The sequence below is a fragment of the Lepisosteus oculatus genome, chromosome 12 (genome assembly GCF_040954835.1).
Source record: "Lepisosteus oculatus isolate fLepOcu1 chromosome 12, fLepOcu1.hap2, whole genome shotgun sequence".
Classification (NCBI taxonomy): Eukaryota; Metazoa; Chordata; class Actinopteri; order Semionotiformes; family Lepisosteidae; genus Lepisosteus; species Lepisosteus oculatus.
Genome location: NC_090707.1, coordinates 284,843 through 300,062, shown reverse-complemented (window position 1 = coordinate 300,062; position 15,220 = coordinate 284,843). Strand labels below are relative to the sequence as shown.

The window sequence follows — 15,220 nt, the reverse complement described above, 5'->3', positions numbered from 1 at the left end:
ATAGAAGAGCTGAGAGAAAAAAAAAGCCCAGAGAAAAAAACCCGCAGAAAAACAAAAAGCGCCGCTCGCAGGGTCAGTAGGTGGCTCAGCATTCTGTCACAGATGTCGGAAAGGACAAACCGTGGAGAGGCAGGAGAGCAGAGAAAGACCCAGATGCCTAGGGGCGGAGCGTGGAAAAAGCCCGGGCTCAGCAGTTCAGGAGTCGAATAGAAACCAATGCCCTCAGGCAGCAAACGTGGGGCGACCTGGATGCTAGGCAAGTTTCAGGACATCCGAACGTCAATGCTGAGTGAAGCAGAATAAGTGACCTAGAAATATATAGCCCAAGGGTGAGAGAGACACCGGAAGGAGAGCAAAGCACAGGAAACTAGAGACAGGACAGAGTAGGAGCGCCCTCTGGCTGCCCTCTTATAGTGGCGGGGACACTATACTGTAATGGGCACTGTCTTTTGGATGCGATCTTAAACTGAGGTCCTGACTCTCAGTGGTCATTAAAGATCCCTGGGTATTTCCCCATAAGAGTAAGGAGTTATCCCGGTGTCCAGGCCAAATTTCCTCCCTCGGTCTTTACCGTGGCCTCCAAATTGTTCACATGTATGATTGGCTTGCACTTGTCCTGCGATGGACTGGTGCCCCATCCAGGGTGTACCCTGCCTTGCGCTCATTGCTTGCAGGGTAGGCTCCGTCTTCCCATGACTCCGTATGGTATAAAGTGCTTTGGGAAACGACATGACATATTTCAACCTTCACTTGTTCTACTGTATGTACTTGTAATTGTTCTATATCCTGGTAACATATACTTGTAATGCTAATCTTTCATGCAAGTTGCTTGGATGCCAATTTTCTCTTGCTGACCTCCAGGTGATGAAATCTAAGCTTCACCGGCTTGTAAAACCCCAGAAAGATCCAACCAAGAAGCAGCTGGGTAGTGTAGCAACTTTGGGATTGGAAGACATGAAACCTCAGGTAAGCCCATTAATGATTAAATAATAAAAGGCAATAGGAAACCTCTATTTATGAAATGAAATTCTTAAGGATAAAACTGAACCTGTTTTAGGATTGAAAATTATGGAACAGGTAAAGGTTTACTCCATCCTGAAAGGAAAAGAAAGACAACTTTTCAGCTATAGAGCATTTAGACAAAATGTTGTGTTTCAATTATTTTCCTTTCAGCATGGAATAAAACTTTATGTGTTCTTTTGCAGCCTATGCATGCTGACACAGCTACAGATGCAGCCATTCAAAATGCGCGGTAAAAACCCGCGGTACGGTAACCTACCCACAAGCCACCACGGGGCACCGGAGGGTACCGCAGGGCAAGTGATTGGCTGGCCAAAATGACCGACAGGGGCACTCGTGGTGCATTGGTTGGTAGTGCAAAGATTTAATCATTTAATGTCTTTACTGTGCACATTTTAATCCGCTTAGTTTTGAATATTTATATGGATTTTACCACTAAATTTTAGTAGCTGACCATAAAAAGAAGAGGAGCATAACGCATCTGAAGGTCATAAACGATATTAATTTAGGAACATAAACATTACTGTATGTATGTAAACTGTACTGTGTATGGCTGGTCTTGGTAGTTTAAAGAAAAAATACACACCAGTCTTCCATTTCTCCCTAAACATTTTAAGCATGAAAGTTTTATGAAACGGTACCCAAATATGCGATTGCTGTATAGAATGAATTTTAATTTTAAAAAAATTATTTAACACTAACATTAAGCTGTTTACATCTTCCGCCTGAGAACAGTCACCCGTTGCTACCCAACGCAGAATGGTGATTGGCTGACACCATCTGACACCCCTCTGATTGGAGAAAAAAGACGTGCTGGTTTGCTATACATACTCTACCAGGAAAAGGATTTCTTTCTATTCAAAACGTGTATTTTAAAAGTTTAAGAAGTAAAAACCTTACAGCGTACACAGATTTCTAAACTGATCAGGATCGTTATCTTTGTCTTATGCATAATAATGTTCACCGCTCTGTCCAGCAAATTAATAATAAACTTTATTTTATATAGCTTTTTAAACGAATAATTAGATTGCTCATAAACCTAATCACTTGCTTTTTCTTTTTACTTAGGCTCAGATTTCAACTATAGATCGTATTATTAATAACCATAATAACAACCAACCAACAAAAACAACCATATAAACATAATACCAACAAAAAACATAGATAACAACCACAATACAAAATCAAACTATCAAAACCTCTATTTATGAAATGAAATTCTTAAGGATAAAACTGAACCTGTTTTAGGATTGAAAATTATGGAACAGGTAAAGGTTTACTCCATCCTGAAAGGAAAAGAAAGACAACTTTTCAGCTATAGAGCATTTAGACAAAATGTTGTGTTTCAATTATTTTCCTTTCAGCATGGAATAAAACTTTATGTGTTCTTTTGCAGCCTATGCATGCTGACACAGCTACAGATGCAGCCATTCAAAATGCGCGGTAAAAACCCGCGGTACGGTAACCTACCCACAAGCCACCACGGGGCACCGGAGGGTACCGCAGGGCAAGTGATTGGCTGGCCAAAATGACCGACAGGGGCACTCGTGGTGCATTGGTTGGTAGTGCAAAGATTTAATCATTTAATGTCTTTACTGTGCACATTTTAATCCGCTTAGTTTTGAATATTTATATGGATTTTACCACTAAATTTTAGTAGCTGACCATAAAAAGAAGAGGAGCATAACGCATCTGAAGGTCATAAACGATATTAATTTAGGAACATAAACATTACTGTATGTATGTAAACTGTACTGTGTATGGCTGGTCTTGGTAGTTTAAAGAAAAAATACACACCAGTCTTCCATTTCTCCCTAAACATTTTAAGCATGAAAGTTTTATGAAACGGTACCCAAATATGCGATTGCTGTATAGAATGAATTTTAATTTTAAAAAAATTATTTAACACTAACATTAAGCTGTTTACATCTTCCGCCTGAGAACAGTCACCCGTTGCTACCCAACGCAGAATGGTGATTGGCTGACACCATCTGACACCCCTCTGATTGGAGAAAAAAGACGTGCTGGTTTGCTATACATACTCTACCAGGAAAAGGATTTCTTTCTATTCAAAACGTGTATTTTAAAAGTTTAAGAAGTAAAAACCTTACAGCGTACACAGATTTCTAAACTGATCAGGATCGTTATCTTTGTCTTATGCATAATAATGTTCACCGCTCTGTCCAGCAAATTAATAATAAACTTTATTTTATATAGCTTTTTAAACGAATAATTAGATTGCTCATAAACCTAATCACTTGCTTTTTCTTTTTACTTAGGCTCAGATTTCAACTATAGATCGTATTATTAATAACCATAATAACAACCAACCAACAAAAACAACCATATAAACATAATACCAACAAAAAACATAGATAACAACCACAATACAAAATCAAACTATCAAATCATTTTACTCTCGCAAAGTCCTCCAATTATCATAATCCCGCCCCTTATGCAAAACCAAACCTTCCTCCCATCCCAGTTTATCCTGTTTATCATAAATAAAATCCACCTCAATTTTCAACATAAAGCATTACACAAAATCAATATCTCAACACTCCATACTCAACAACAATAATTCACAAACAGCCAGAACATGTAACTACACATTCCCAAACATACGTAATTTCCATAGCCCCTTATGCAAAACCAACATCCCTCCCCTGTTCTCTCTCTCCCCTGGCGGTTGTAATTGTTTTTAATTTCAAATAAATTTTTCATGTATTTTAAAAATCTTAAGATTTTTATATTTATGTCTTTATTTAGTGGTTTCATTAGTGACAAAGGCTAAACTTTCTTGGAAAAATGTCTTTTATGTAAACCATGTTTGCTATTAATTCATTCAGGGCTAAAATATGTTCATTGTCTTCTAATGAAAGAAGGGTTCCTTTTGCCGAAGTCGGGAGCCTAGCCTTTAACTAGTAAGTACTGTATTTACTGGGTTTTTGAGGGGGGGGTGTCTTTCGCTGGAAATCTCGCCTCCTACTTTGAAAATACCCGTGAAACCGGTTCAATTCGTCACAGCCAGCACTCCTGCAGAGAGTTGGGTTGTACTTGCAGTGTATACAGTACACGCGTTATGCTCTTCGTTAATGTCTGTGAAGTTTTATTTAATCTCTGAGCCATACTGATTCTTCTGGAAGCCAGTTTCCGCCAGGGAGTAAAAAAAAAAACACACTATGGTATTCTCTCCAATGCAGTGCAGTTAAAAACATACCTCTGATGCTGCTCCTAAATGAATATCGTTTATGACCATCAGAAGCTTTATGCTCCTTTTCTTTTTTCCAGTGGATTGAACAGGGAGAGGCATTTCATGATGTACTTTCCACTGATGAAACAACAGTGGCTCTGGAACAGTTTTCAACCAAGTCGTTTTATAAAAAGGGGAGATATGTACACGTTACTGAAGCTAAAAGTTTAGCCTTTGTCACAAATGTAAACACTAAATAAAGACATAGAAATCCCTACGTTACAGACTGTATATGGCTGGTATTGGTAGTTTAAAGAAAAAATACACACCAGTATTCCACTTTCTCCCTAAACATTTTAAGCATCAGAGTCTTACATGTGGTTATTTCGAAAACGTTTGTACGTGCTCCTTCTTACCATGTTACTGTTTACTGTTACTGACCATATTAAGTTTAAGTGCCTGTGGGCACTTTTCCTGTCCGTGGGGGGTGGACCGTCTTTCATTAGAAGGTTAGTCTGTTCTACTCTGAGAATGTAGAGGGGGTGGAAAGTGCCCTCGGTCATTTAATTAGTATTAAAATCTTAGTTATCTTTCTAGTTCACAGGTTTGCATGCATAATTTAATTTTGAAAGCCACTGAGACATCAGGTACTACTGTTGTATTTATGAAAAAGAAACAAAACAAAAAACATACTAACAACTGTGCCATCCTACTCCTTAGTTAATACATTTTATTATTCATAAACAGTTAACATTATTAGCAAAATATTTTGAATTATATTTAACCCTATTTTTTCTTTAGTTTTGTATTTAACTTATTATATGATAGTCAGACTTAATGTATATTAATGTATATTTGAACAATGAAAATATATTTTTACAAGATTTTACATTAAGCACTTAAAATTAATATGGTTAATAATAGTAAACTGTAACATGCTGTAACAAGATCGGTTAAACTGCGAAGAAAATCCTTTCAGAGAAAATGTTTCAGGTGTGAAGAACATAGATCTCCAATGCAGGGTGTTCCCACACACCCTGCCCCCACTACCATTAGAATATACACAAACATTTTAGCGTTTCATTCTGAGCAGAAGACCCTCACACCTGAAGAGTGCTGGCTGTGACGAATTAAACCGGTTTTACAGGTTTCAATCACAGACCATGTGACATGGGACTCAGTAAAGTAACACACAGCGCCACTGGATTTGATAATACTGTACCTAACCAAAATCCGCAATATGGAAACAGAACCTGTGTAATTGTTGATAGATGATGTACTCGTAACATTTTTTCAAGACGAACTACAACATTTAAAAAATGACTTGTATGTACTTGATATCTCTAATCAATCCACGGGTTCCAGCACAAAACGAAACTAAAACGCATACCGTTTCGCGCTTCTTATTAGTTGCTCAAAAGTAATTTGACCGTATGAAATACATAATATAAACCTAGAAACATATATGTGAGCAGTACTTAATCACTGTAGTATCGGTGTTAAGACATACCTCTCAAATACTGTAAATCAAGTTAAAAATATCTCAAGACCGATTCTGGTCGTAATGAAACCATGTTTCGTGTATGTTTTCTTTTTCATCTTGAAATAACTCATTTCTAAATACCTTTTTCAATGTTAACATCTTGTAGCAACTTTGCGACAAAATATACACTCTGACAGTTCATCCTGCTACCATTAAATAAAACAAATCTTAAGATTTCTATATTTATGTCTTTATTTAGTGGTTTCATTCGAAGCTTTCAATGTTTAGGGAGAAATGGAATACTGGTGTGTATTTTTTTCTTTAAAGTACCGAGACCAGCCATATACTGTATGTTTATGTTAAGATTTCCCTTCAGTGGTAAAATTAGATATGAATATTCAATACTTAAACGGGCACAGTTAAGACATTAAATATACATATACATATTGTATACAGTACAGTTTGCATACGGTAATATGTTTATGTTACGTGATTAAAAAATAAATAAATAAAACTGAAAGGTCCAGCACTAGTTGGATTCGAACACACAACCTGCCAGTTGGTAGTCACGCACCTAGACCAGTAGGCTACAAGACAGCTCGCATAAGCAGGCAGGCGAAACAGCCCTACAAAGCCCTGCCGCAGTACACGGATATAATCATACCGTTATTAAATTCTTGAGATACGCGATTCCATATTATATTCCCTTTTAATCAAATTCTAAAAGTATGCTTGTTGACTCCGGTATCACGTTAGTTAAAGACTTCGAAGCTTACATATTTAGGGAGAAATGGAATACTGGTGTGTATTTTTTTCTTTTCATGATAGGTGTCGCATTTTAAATCATTTTCGTAGTTAGAAATTATGAAACGCCCTGTTAAAAGCAAGGAAGTTTTTATGCCCGTTGAAGTAAAACAAAATGCCTGACAAAGTATGGCTTGGACAGATTCCAAGTGCTTGTACAAATGTGCTAAAGAAATTATACTTTGAGTATACAGCTTGTCCAAAGTCATCCATTATTAATACTATTAGTAATATCTTCAGTAAAGGCTTTGATACATAAATATTTCTGATAAAGGTAGGTTGTGTACTTTTGTCCAACTGAGCAATCTTGGTTTCATAAAATATACCAACATTTGAATGACTGATGATTAACATGCTGTAATACACAGTTCAAAATTAAAGGCTCGAATGCTGTACATGAGAGGTTAAGCTCCCCCTGGTGGTTTTACAAGGCGACGCCGGATAGTTAGTCACGTGACACACGTGATACCGCGTGATATCCCGGTGGGCGTGTCGCGGTATGCCGCGAAATACCTCACCCATTTTGAATGGCTGCATCTGTACCTACTCGAACCTCTTCAGATATACATCAGCTGAAACATTAGCTCTGAATTTTTAAAAAAATATATACATTTGTAATTGTGTGATACTGGCAAAAGATGAATATTTTGCAAGGCTTTGTAAATACCACAATGTTCTGGTTTGAGTATTATGTTTTTTATTTTAATTTATGATATATGGTGGGGGAAACAAGATATTAAATACAAATTGTATATTTTAAATAGGTTTATCCATATAATGGATTAACCTATTTACATTTTAACAAGATATATTTTTATATGTGCAATCGAGCTATTGCTCTATTCTCTATGTGGCTTGGTACTTCAGAACTTGTTTGACAACCCCCCCAACTTGCAACCTTCATTTGTCTAATTGTGTTCTCCTGTCTGTCCCCCAAGTACATATACATACTGTAATATGGGTGACAGGGCCTTCTCTTGCAATATGCTAGAACTCTGGAATGCATTTCCTCAGTATATCAGAAATACCTTCCCTGAGCATTTTCAAATCAAGGCTCAATCCCTTCTTTAGAATGACTGCTTTCCTAATGCATTCCAAATCTTTATATAATAATAATTATTATTGACTCAAGTTGAACTAATCTCATGTTGAAAGATGATATGCATTACACCGAGTGACTAAGCTGCTTTGTACTGGATGATAAAACAGAATACATTAATATCTGGCAAAATCTAAAGTGCACAATAAAACCCATGTAAATAGGTAAACTTTTAAATGCCAATGCATTGTGAACATTATTTTTTCCCACAGGAATCCTGCGAAATGGTGAGAAGCCATCCTGAAGGAGGATATGCTGCCACAATACTCCCTAACCATCATCACCATTCCCATTGTGGTGTGTTTGAAGATTTTGCCTGCTAGAATGCCTGGTTATTTGGTCTCCATGAAAATAAATTTTCTCTGTGCTGGAATTGGGTTCTGTTACAAACCCGTATACTTAAGAAGTTGGTTCTACCTTTTTTGTCATCACCAGTGAAAGCTACAGCCAAAGTCTTTAACACCAAGCCTGTGCTGATCACAGACCAGTTACCTAAAGGCACAGAGTGGATTACATATTGTGGTCCTGATGAAGAATTGTACCTTTTTTTTTCTTGTCTTCTGGGAAGCTGTCTTACTTTACAATTTCTATACCGTGGATTTTACTACAGAAGACAAGGACTGCATGTTATCTCAATACAATTTATACTTTTTAAAAATATATTTATGCGTATTCATAATTATAACTATCATCTTTTTGATTTTGTACATGTATGGATTGTGGAGAACACCCTTCATTTAAGGGTTTGGATCGGACACTTTATGTTAAATCTAATGTTTCCCTGTCCCATTACTATATGATGTGGAAAATAATATTGGAAGAGTACTGAAGAACACTAAAATCATTACAATACCGTTTTTGTAACTTCCTGGAGAAGTTACTGTCTTGAAATAAAAACACTTGAAAAGTGAGATTGAAAACATGCATTATTAACCACAATGGTGAAAGAAATATTCAGAAGCTTTAGCATATAAAAAAAAATAATGTACTGTATATGATATTTTAAAATTGATTTTAAATATTAATTTGATTCTCAAGAAAAGGAATGTCAAATGTCTGTATTGATTCTCACTAAATTTTACAAAAAGCTCATTTGGAATGAAAGCCATAAGTATTGAGAGCTCTTTTATCTTGTTTTAATGATAACACTAATATTACATGAGGTATATACTGTATTTATATATAATATACATTTAGAAAATTACAAACAATTTTGAGCAAACATGAGGGAACTAAATAAATTCTAATGCAACTGGTTTAATTTGACATAAAAAAGATCAGAAATTTAATATTTTAGGTTAGTTGGCAGTTTAAGTTAGTGTGTATACAAAATAAAGATGTACCCCAAAGCACAAAGAAAATTACATTTTTTTCAGAAACATAATAATTCTGAAACATGAATGGATAAGTCCATATACATTTTTTATGTCCATTACAGTTATCACTAGTGGAATAGTTTTAAGATGGTGATGATAAATTAACTTAATTTAGTTTAATTGTCTGGATTATTCCTTAAAATTCTTTAATCGTGGCCTTGTAGAATATGGTCATCTATTAAAGGATTACTAATGGATTGCTCCAACATGTGCTTTTTAATTTCATAATATAATTTATTGCTCACTCTCAGAGACAGGTCTTAGTGTACAAAACAGGGGGTCTCTTGTCCAACCTGCTCAAAGCAACCAATTCCTTCCCTTCCTCCAAAAAAGCTCTCCTTCACGGTATATAGCAGATAGGATGGTGTTTGTCTTTTGTGTTTGAAAGAGTTTTCATTTGCCCAGTGCTGAATTTCACTGTAACTGAGCACAGAAATTTCAAGAATGTTTTAAAGAGACCTCAATAATGGAACTGCTGCTTCCAGGTCAATGTCACTTTGCAAAGGCAAAACTTTGGTGGAGACAATGGAAAATTCATAAAATTCAAAATTCAGAAATCGCAAGGATGAAATAAATCTGTATATTTATGGCTGGGTGAATACTAAAGTAATTTTAAACTATAAAACCTTTCATACAACACTCCACAGTTCATTTTTCTAAATATCAATCTCATAAACTAGATATAAACATTCAAAATGTCATTTTAATCACCATATTTGTGTATGTATTACTATACGTAGAAATTATTTAGACAAGATATGTCACACTATGCATAACATTAAGAACATTTAACTTGCATATAATTCATTACCATGGCATGAATTTTTAATGTGTAGAAATCGCATATCAGATAGTTTGATAGGTTCTACACCATATGCCAGCTGCTAATTGCACAATGCATTAGCCATGGATATTTCCAAAATCATATTACCGTATAATTATATATATTCATATATATCACAGCAACTCACTGCATCTAAGCAGTTTTGAGCCTGACCAGAACCTTGATGGGAAAGCTAAAGATGTTGCTGGAAGAGGTGTTAGTGGGGCCAGTAGGGGGTGCTCACCCTGTGGGCTGTGTGGGTCCTAATGCCCCAGTATAGTGATGGGGAAACAATACTGTAAAAAGGCGCCGTCCTTCAGTGAGGACCTCACTCTTAGAGGTCATTAAAAATCCCAGGATGTTTCTTGAAAAGAGTAGAGATGTTACTCTCGACTCCTGGTCAAATTTCCCAGTGGCCTTTACCGATCATGTCCTCCTAATAATTCCCATTTCTGAACTGGCTTCATAACTCTGTTCTCCTCCCCACTGATAGCTGCTGTGTGGTGAGCTTACTGGTGCACTTTGGCTGCCGTTGCATCATCCAGGTGGGTGGAACACATTTGTGGTGGAGGGGAGTACCCATTACCTGTAATTATTATTATTTCACAACATGAAATTAATGAGGCAAGAGCAAAAGCTGATTATTAACTGGAGAAGCCACTCTATACTGTTAGGGTTCTATTTTATTTTGTACTAATCTCTTAACAGACTTAACAGATTCAAATAATTAACTAATTAATTCAGAAAATAGATATTTGCTTTACATAACCATGCCTTGTTTTTTCATCTGAATCTATATAAATATACTTTCTGCAAAAATATCTATATTTTTATGATGTACTGTACATGCAAATACTCATCCTTAACTAAAAGTCAGAACCTTATTTCTATTCCAGTGGTATATCTGATGTCAGAATTGTGTATCCTAGATTTTGAAAATTCCATACGCATTTCTAAATTTGTAATATTCTTTAATTGTAGGATTTGTTGTATTTTTTTATTTTATAGTCCTAATTTCTGGTAACTGATACCATATTGTGTGTTCACATTGATAATTCACCAGTTTGGACTCTGTTTTGTCTTTTATGTATTGTATGTTTTTTACTTAATTGTTATCAAGTAAGAAAGTATTATAGCAAGAATACAGTAGAACATTTAAAATGTGACTAAAAAGAATTCAAACAAAAGTGGTTATCAGAAAAAATATACATGCAGTATAAACATGGAAATGTAGAGAAGGAATTGAAAAATCATGATAATGAATGGGAAATGTGTATTACAATTTGTATAGAGGTCTATTGTTGTGACTTTGAATTGTTTAGTTTAAAAATTTTATAAATGTATTGACAAATAAAAATAAAATATTAAACTTAAATGTATTCATTCAAACTTTTTCAGTACATGTATCAATATTTACCTTTTTTATATGTGTCCATCTTTATTTACCTTCTGTTCTTTCACTTAGTGGCTGTGATAGATTCAACACTCTCTGCATCTATACAACATACAGAAGAGTTAGACCATGCTCAGATGGATGTTTTAAATGCAAGTCAAGAAAAGTTATGCAAAACTGCAATGTCCGAGTTTATCGGAAATAGATAAATTACTGAATACCACCAGTTTCCTAGAGCTCTTCTAAAAGTTTTTTTTATTGATTTAGACTTTTTGGTTTGAGAAACATTTTCAAATCTGATGACTGGAGGGCTTCAGAGATAGATGGCAGGATCGCTCTGTTGAAACCATTCTAAGGTTAGCATTTCAACACTGCTTAGACATTTTTTATGCTCAGTTCTGGATTTCGGATCCCAAGGGAACTTTAGGGTGAGTGATAATTTGATCTTATCTGCAACTTTTTTTTAGACTTTTGGCCGCCTATGTTGTACAGTATATTGCCATGCTGAGAAATTGAATTCCAAAACAGAGTCCGATCAAAAATCGTAAGAAAACCCGTTCTACCAGATAAGCTCTCTTAATTTTGTCATTTAAGCTACAACTAGATGTATAACTAGAATCAACATCTAATAGTTCTTGTAAAAAAAAAAAACCTACAATGGCCTGAAGTTCGTACACATTTCAAAAGCATTTTTCAGCTGATTCAAACTTTGCCTAAATTCCACCAAATTCCAAGAACTTTTCTCAGTGGATTTGATTGTTTTTGACCTTTTGGTTTGGGGAACCTATAAAATCTGATGACTGGTGGGCTTCAGAGAGACATTGCGAAACTGCTTGTTGAATTTAGAATTAGCATTCCCATACTACTTAGACACTTTTTACGCTCAATGCTGGAGATTGGGGCCAATGACAATGTGCTCGTATGTCCAACTATTTTTTTCAGAGATGGTGCGGTGCACTGTTTAGTAGTCGTATCCAAAAACTGAGGCAGTCAATTCAATCATTATAAAAAATAATAATAACTTAAAGAGATTTCATCAATGGTTTTGATTGTTTCACACTTTTTGGTTTGGGGAACATGTCAAAATTCAGGGACTGGAGGGCTTCAAATATTTATTGTGGAATTATTCATTTGAAATCCCAACTAGGGTTAGATTTCCCACACTACTTAGGTAATTTTTACACTCTGCAGCCTAAGTCAGCTTTAGCATGTTATCTCTGAATAACTCTGCCCACTAAACCTCTTTCCCACAATTACACGTAGGGCAAGGTCACGTAGCTGATTCACAGCTCGATACAATTTTATCTTTCCCTGGGAAAGCAAAAAATCAGATATTTGTCAACATATTTACTAAAACTATCACTCTGAGTAATCTTACTGTGTTAGTCTAACTATATGCCCCAGTGCATCCCTCAATGTTCATACATAAAATAAAAAAAAACATTTTCCGCATTGTCACCTCGCACCAGGGGGGAAGGAAAAGTGCCCACGGTCATTTTTTTCACTGACAGATGGTACAGATGCAGCGTGGTGACTGTACAGCACTCTGGTCCCCTGCACATAACAGGGCTGCTAGCTGCTGGCTTTTGGTGCTGAAGGAGGTCATCTGTAGCCCATCTGGAAAAACCTCTGTTGAGCAAAACAGGAGACAGGAGCAGTGAGGGCAAAAGCCCAGGAATCTGAATTTGTTACATTGTTATTAATAACATATTCCTTATTACATTTAAATTTGAATATTTTTACAAATATAAGAAGAGGTTCACAATAAACTATAATAATGGACTATTTGTATGCATTCAACTCTGATCGCTCTTTTAACGGCCTTGGTGTAGTTCGCTAAATTACAGTGCTCATTACCACTGCAAGGACAATATATTTTTTTCCAAGAAAGAAATGTCAAAATGTTTCCAAAATGTCCACTTGTGATACTTTAGCTGCTTAGTTACACAATTTCATATTAATATAACTATCAAAGTGATGTTAAATCACTACACCATTTATCTTTTTAAAATAACAGCAAGTGGTGTTCTTACTATGTACACTATTCTTAGAAAAGGATAAAACGTTATAACATTTTCTGAAATACAGAATATAAACTTAAACTGTTAGAACAAGCACATTAAAACTAGAACCCATGTAAGTTAGCAAGTTAAGGCTTTGAGGCCAAAAATATTTATGCATAATTAAAATATTTGTGATGAAAGTGGAAAGTTGTGTATGTAGTGTGCTCTCTGAAGGCACCAGTTCTGTTGGGTTTGGGCATTTACTGGGACAATTATTAATTGTAGCAGTAAATCACAAAATTGATTCTTTTGATGGCTTTAGAATCCAACCATGCATATAACTCAAACAACGCACACACACAGATACTAATACACAAGGATACATTTATTACTACATAGAATATGCATATAAACCTAACAGATGTTATTGAGAGGGTTATCAGAATACAAAAGGTATATATTCAGTCAGTTACAAAGAGTTACATATATCAAGAGGACATACGTTCAGTATATCATTCATTTAGACTGTTTCGTAAATGAACTTGGTTATAACTTCTACATTAGACACTCAAAACAAGTACATAACCCTTAGGAATTAAATTGATATCAACTGGTTGGGATAACAATTGAATTCTCGAGCAGTAATGCAGTGATGTTGAATACTCATCCAATCTCTGGGGATTCAGATCTCTTGCGGGCTCTCTGGCTCCATGCCAGGCTGTGCTGTGCAGCTTGCGATGGTGCACTGCTGATGCTCACTGACCGGCTAGTTAGTGTTGGCTTTAACTAGCAAAGTTTGCGCACAGGAGAAAAGATGACTGTGGGTCCCAGCAAGTCAGGAAGAGGACCGGTTTGTTCCTGATGAAGAGCTAGTTCTGAATAGTGATTCAGCTGTCCACAGTTCCAACCTGTTCACGAGGCTTGCTTCTGGTGCTAACCTCGGGTGGATCCTCTGGTTACTCTCTGGCAACCTCCGCTCTCGACTCTTAGAACAAAGGAAAGTTCTGGCACTCAGACACACTGGCCGTTCCGTGGTTGTCCAGGCTGAGTCTCAGGATGGTCAGGAGGCGCGCTGCGAGAATGTTCTGCCCTTGGGAGCCTTCTGCTCCTGAGCCTTCCTGCCCTGGAATTCTCCTTTGAATTTCCTTTAGAAAAGTCCACAGAATAGTCTCCACTAAAGGCTCTCTGTATTGCCTGTTTGTACCTGGAGGACTTCAGCTCGTTGATTGGCTGAAAGTTCCATGGGCATCAGAGTCCCACGTGGGTTACTCGGCCCTACCAGTCCCTGATTGGTTGATCAAGGTGAGATATGAGTCACTTACTCCTGACACTTAGGAATGCAGTCCAGATGTCCATCTGGCACTCCCTAGACAGATAGGCGCCAATGGATGACCATTGATCATGATAGCCAGGCTTAGCTAAGTGCATCCCCCTTCGGGAGCTGTCCCTTATCAAAATAAAACATCTTTAAATCAGCCTGCATGAATAGTTTCTCTGTGGCTGCACCACAGAGATGAACAGAGAGATGGGGCCTCATTTGGGAAAGCACCGCAACAATTAATTCTGGCTTACTAACAAGCATTGCCGCTACATGTACTTTTCTCCAACTGAGCAATCTTGGTTTTTTAAATGTTTTTTTGTTTAATGTTTAATGTTTGATAAGCTATAATACAGTTTAAATTATTAAAAGTCTAAAAAGTATACAAAGTATACAACTTAAATTCTTAATTGGAAAACGATGGTCCCTCAGCAGTGACCAGGATCCGAAACCGGGTGTTTTCTGGCAACAGCTCAAATGTTGTACATGAGACGTTAAGCTTTATTAGCTCCACCTGGTGGTTTTACAAGGTGATTCCAGATACTATTATTATATTTCAATTTAATCGTGATATGATGCACCAAGTCCACCACGTATTTTGAATGGCTGGATCTGTAAAGATCGTGGAATTGATCAGTTGACAACCCAGGTAGGTTTAGGGTAAGCATTCATACAATACTTTGACAATTTTTAATCTCAGGGCTGGAT

The 15,220-nt window shown here is 36.3% G+C and overlaps 1 protein-coding gene across 1 annotated transcript in view; it reads left to right on the top strand.

The window, feature by feature from the left end:
• Window positions 1-11,187, top strand: part of asic4a (acid-sensing (proton-gated) ion channel family member 4a) — a 114,473-nt gene extending 103,286 nt beyond the window's left edge. Inside the window, exons 9-10 of the mRNA XM_006636219.3 lie at window positions 862-966; window positions 7,812-11,187. Of these exons, the coding sequence (XP_006636282.1) occupies window positions 862-966; window positions 7,812-7,922 (216 nt within the window). The 3' untranslated portion in view covers window positions 7,923-11,187. The remainder of the gene's footprint in view (window positions 1-861; window positions 967-7,811) is intronic.
• The last annotated feature ends 4,033 nt before the right edge of the window (window positions 11,188-15,220 follow it).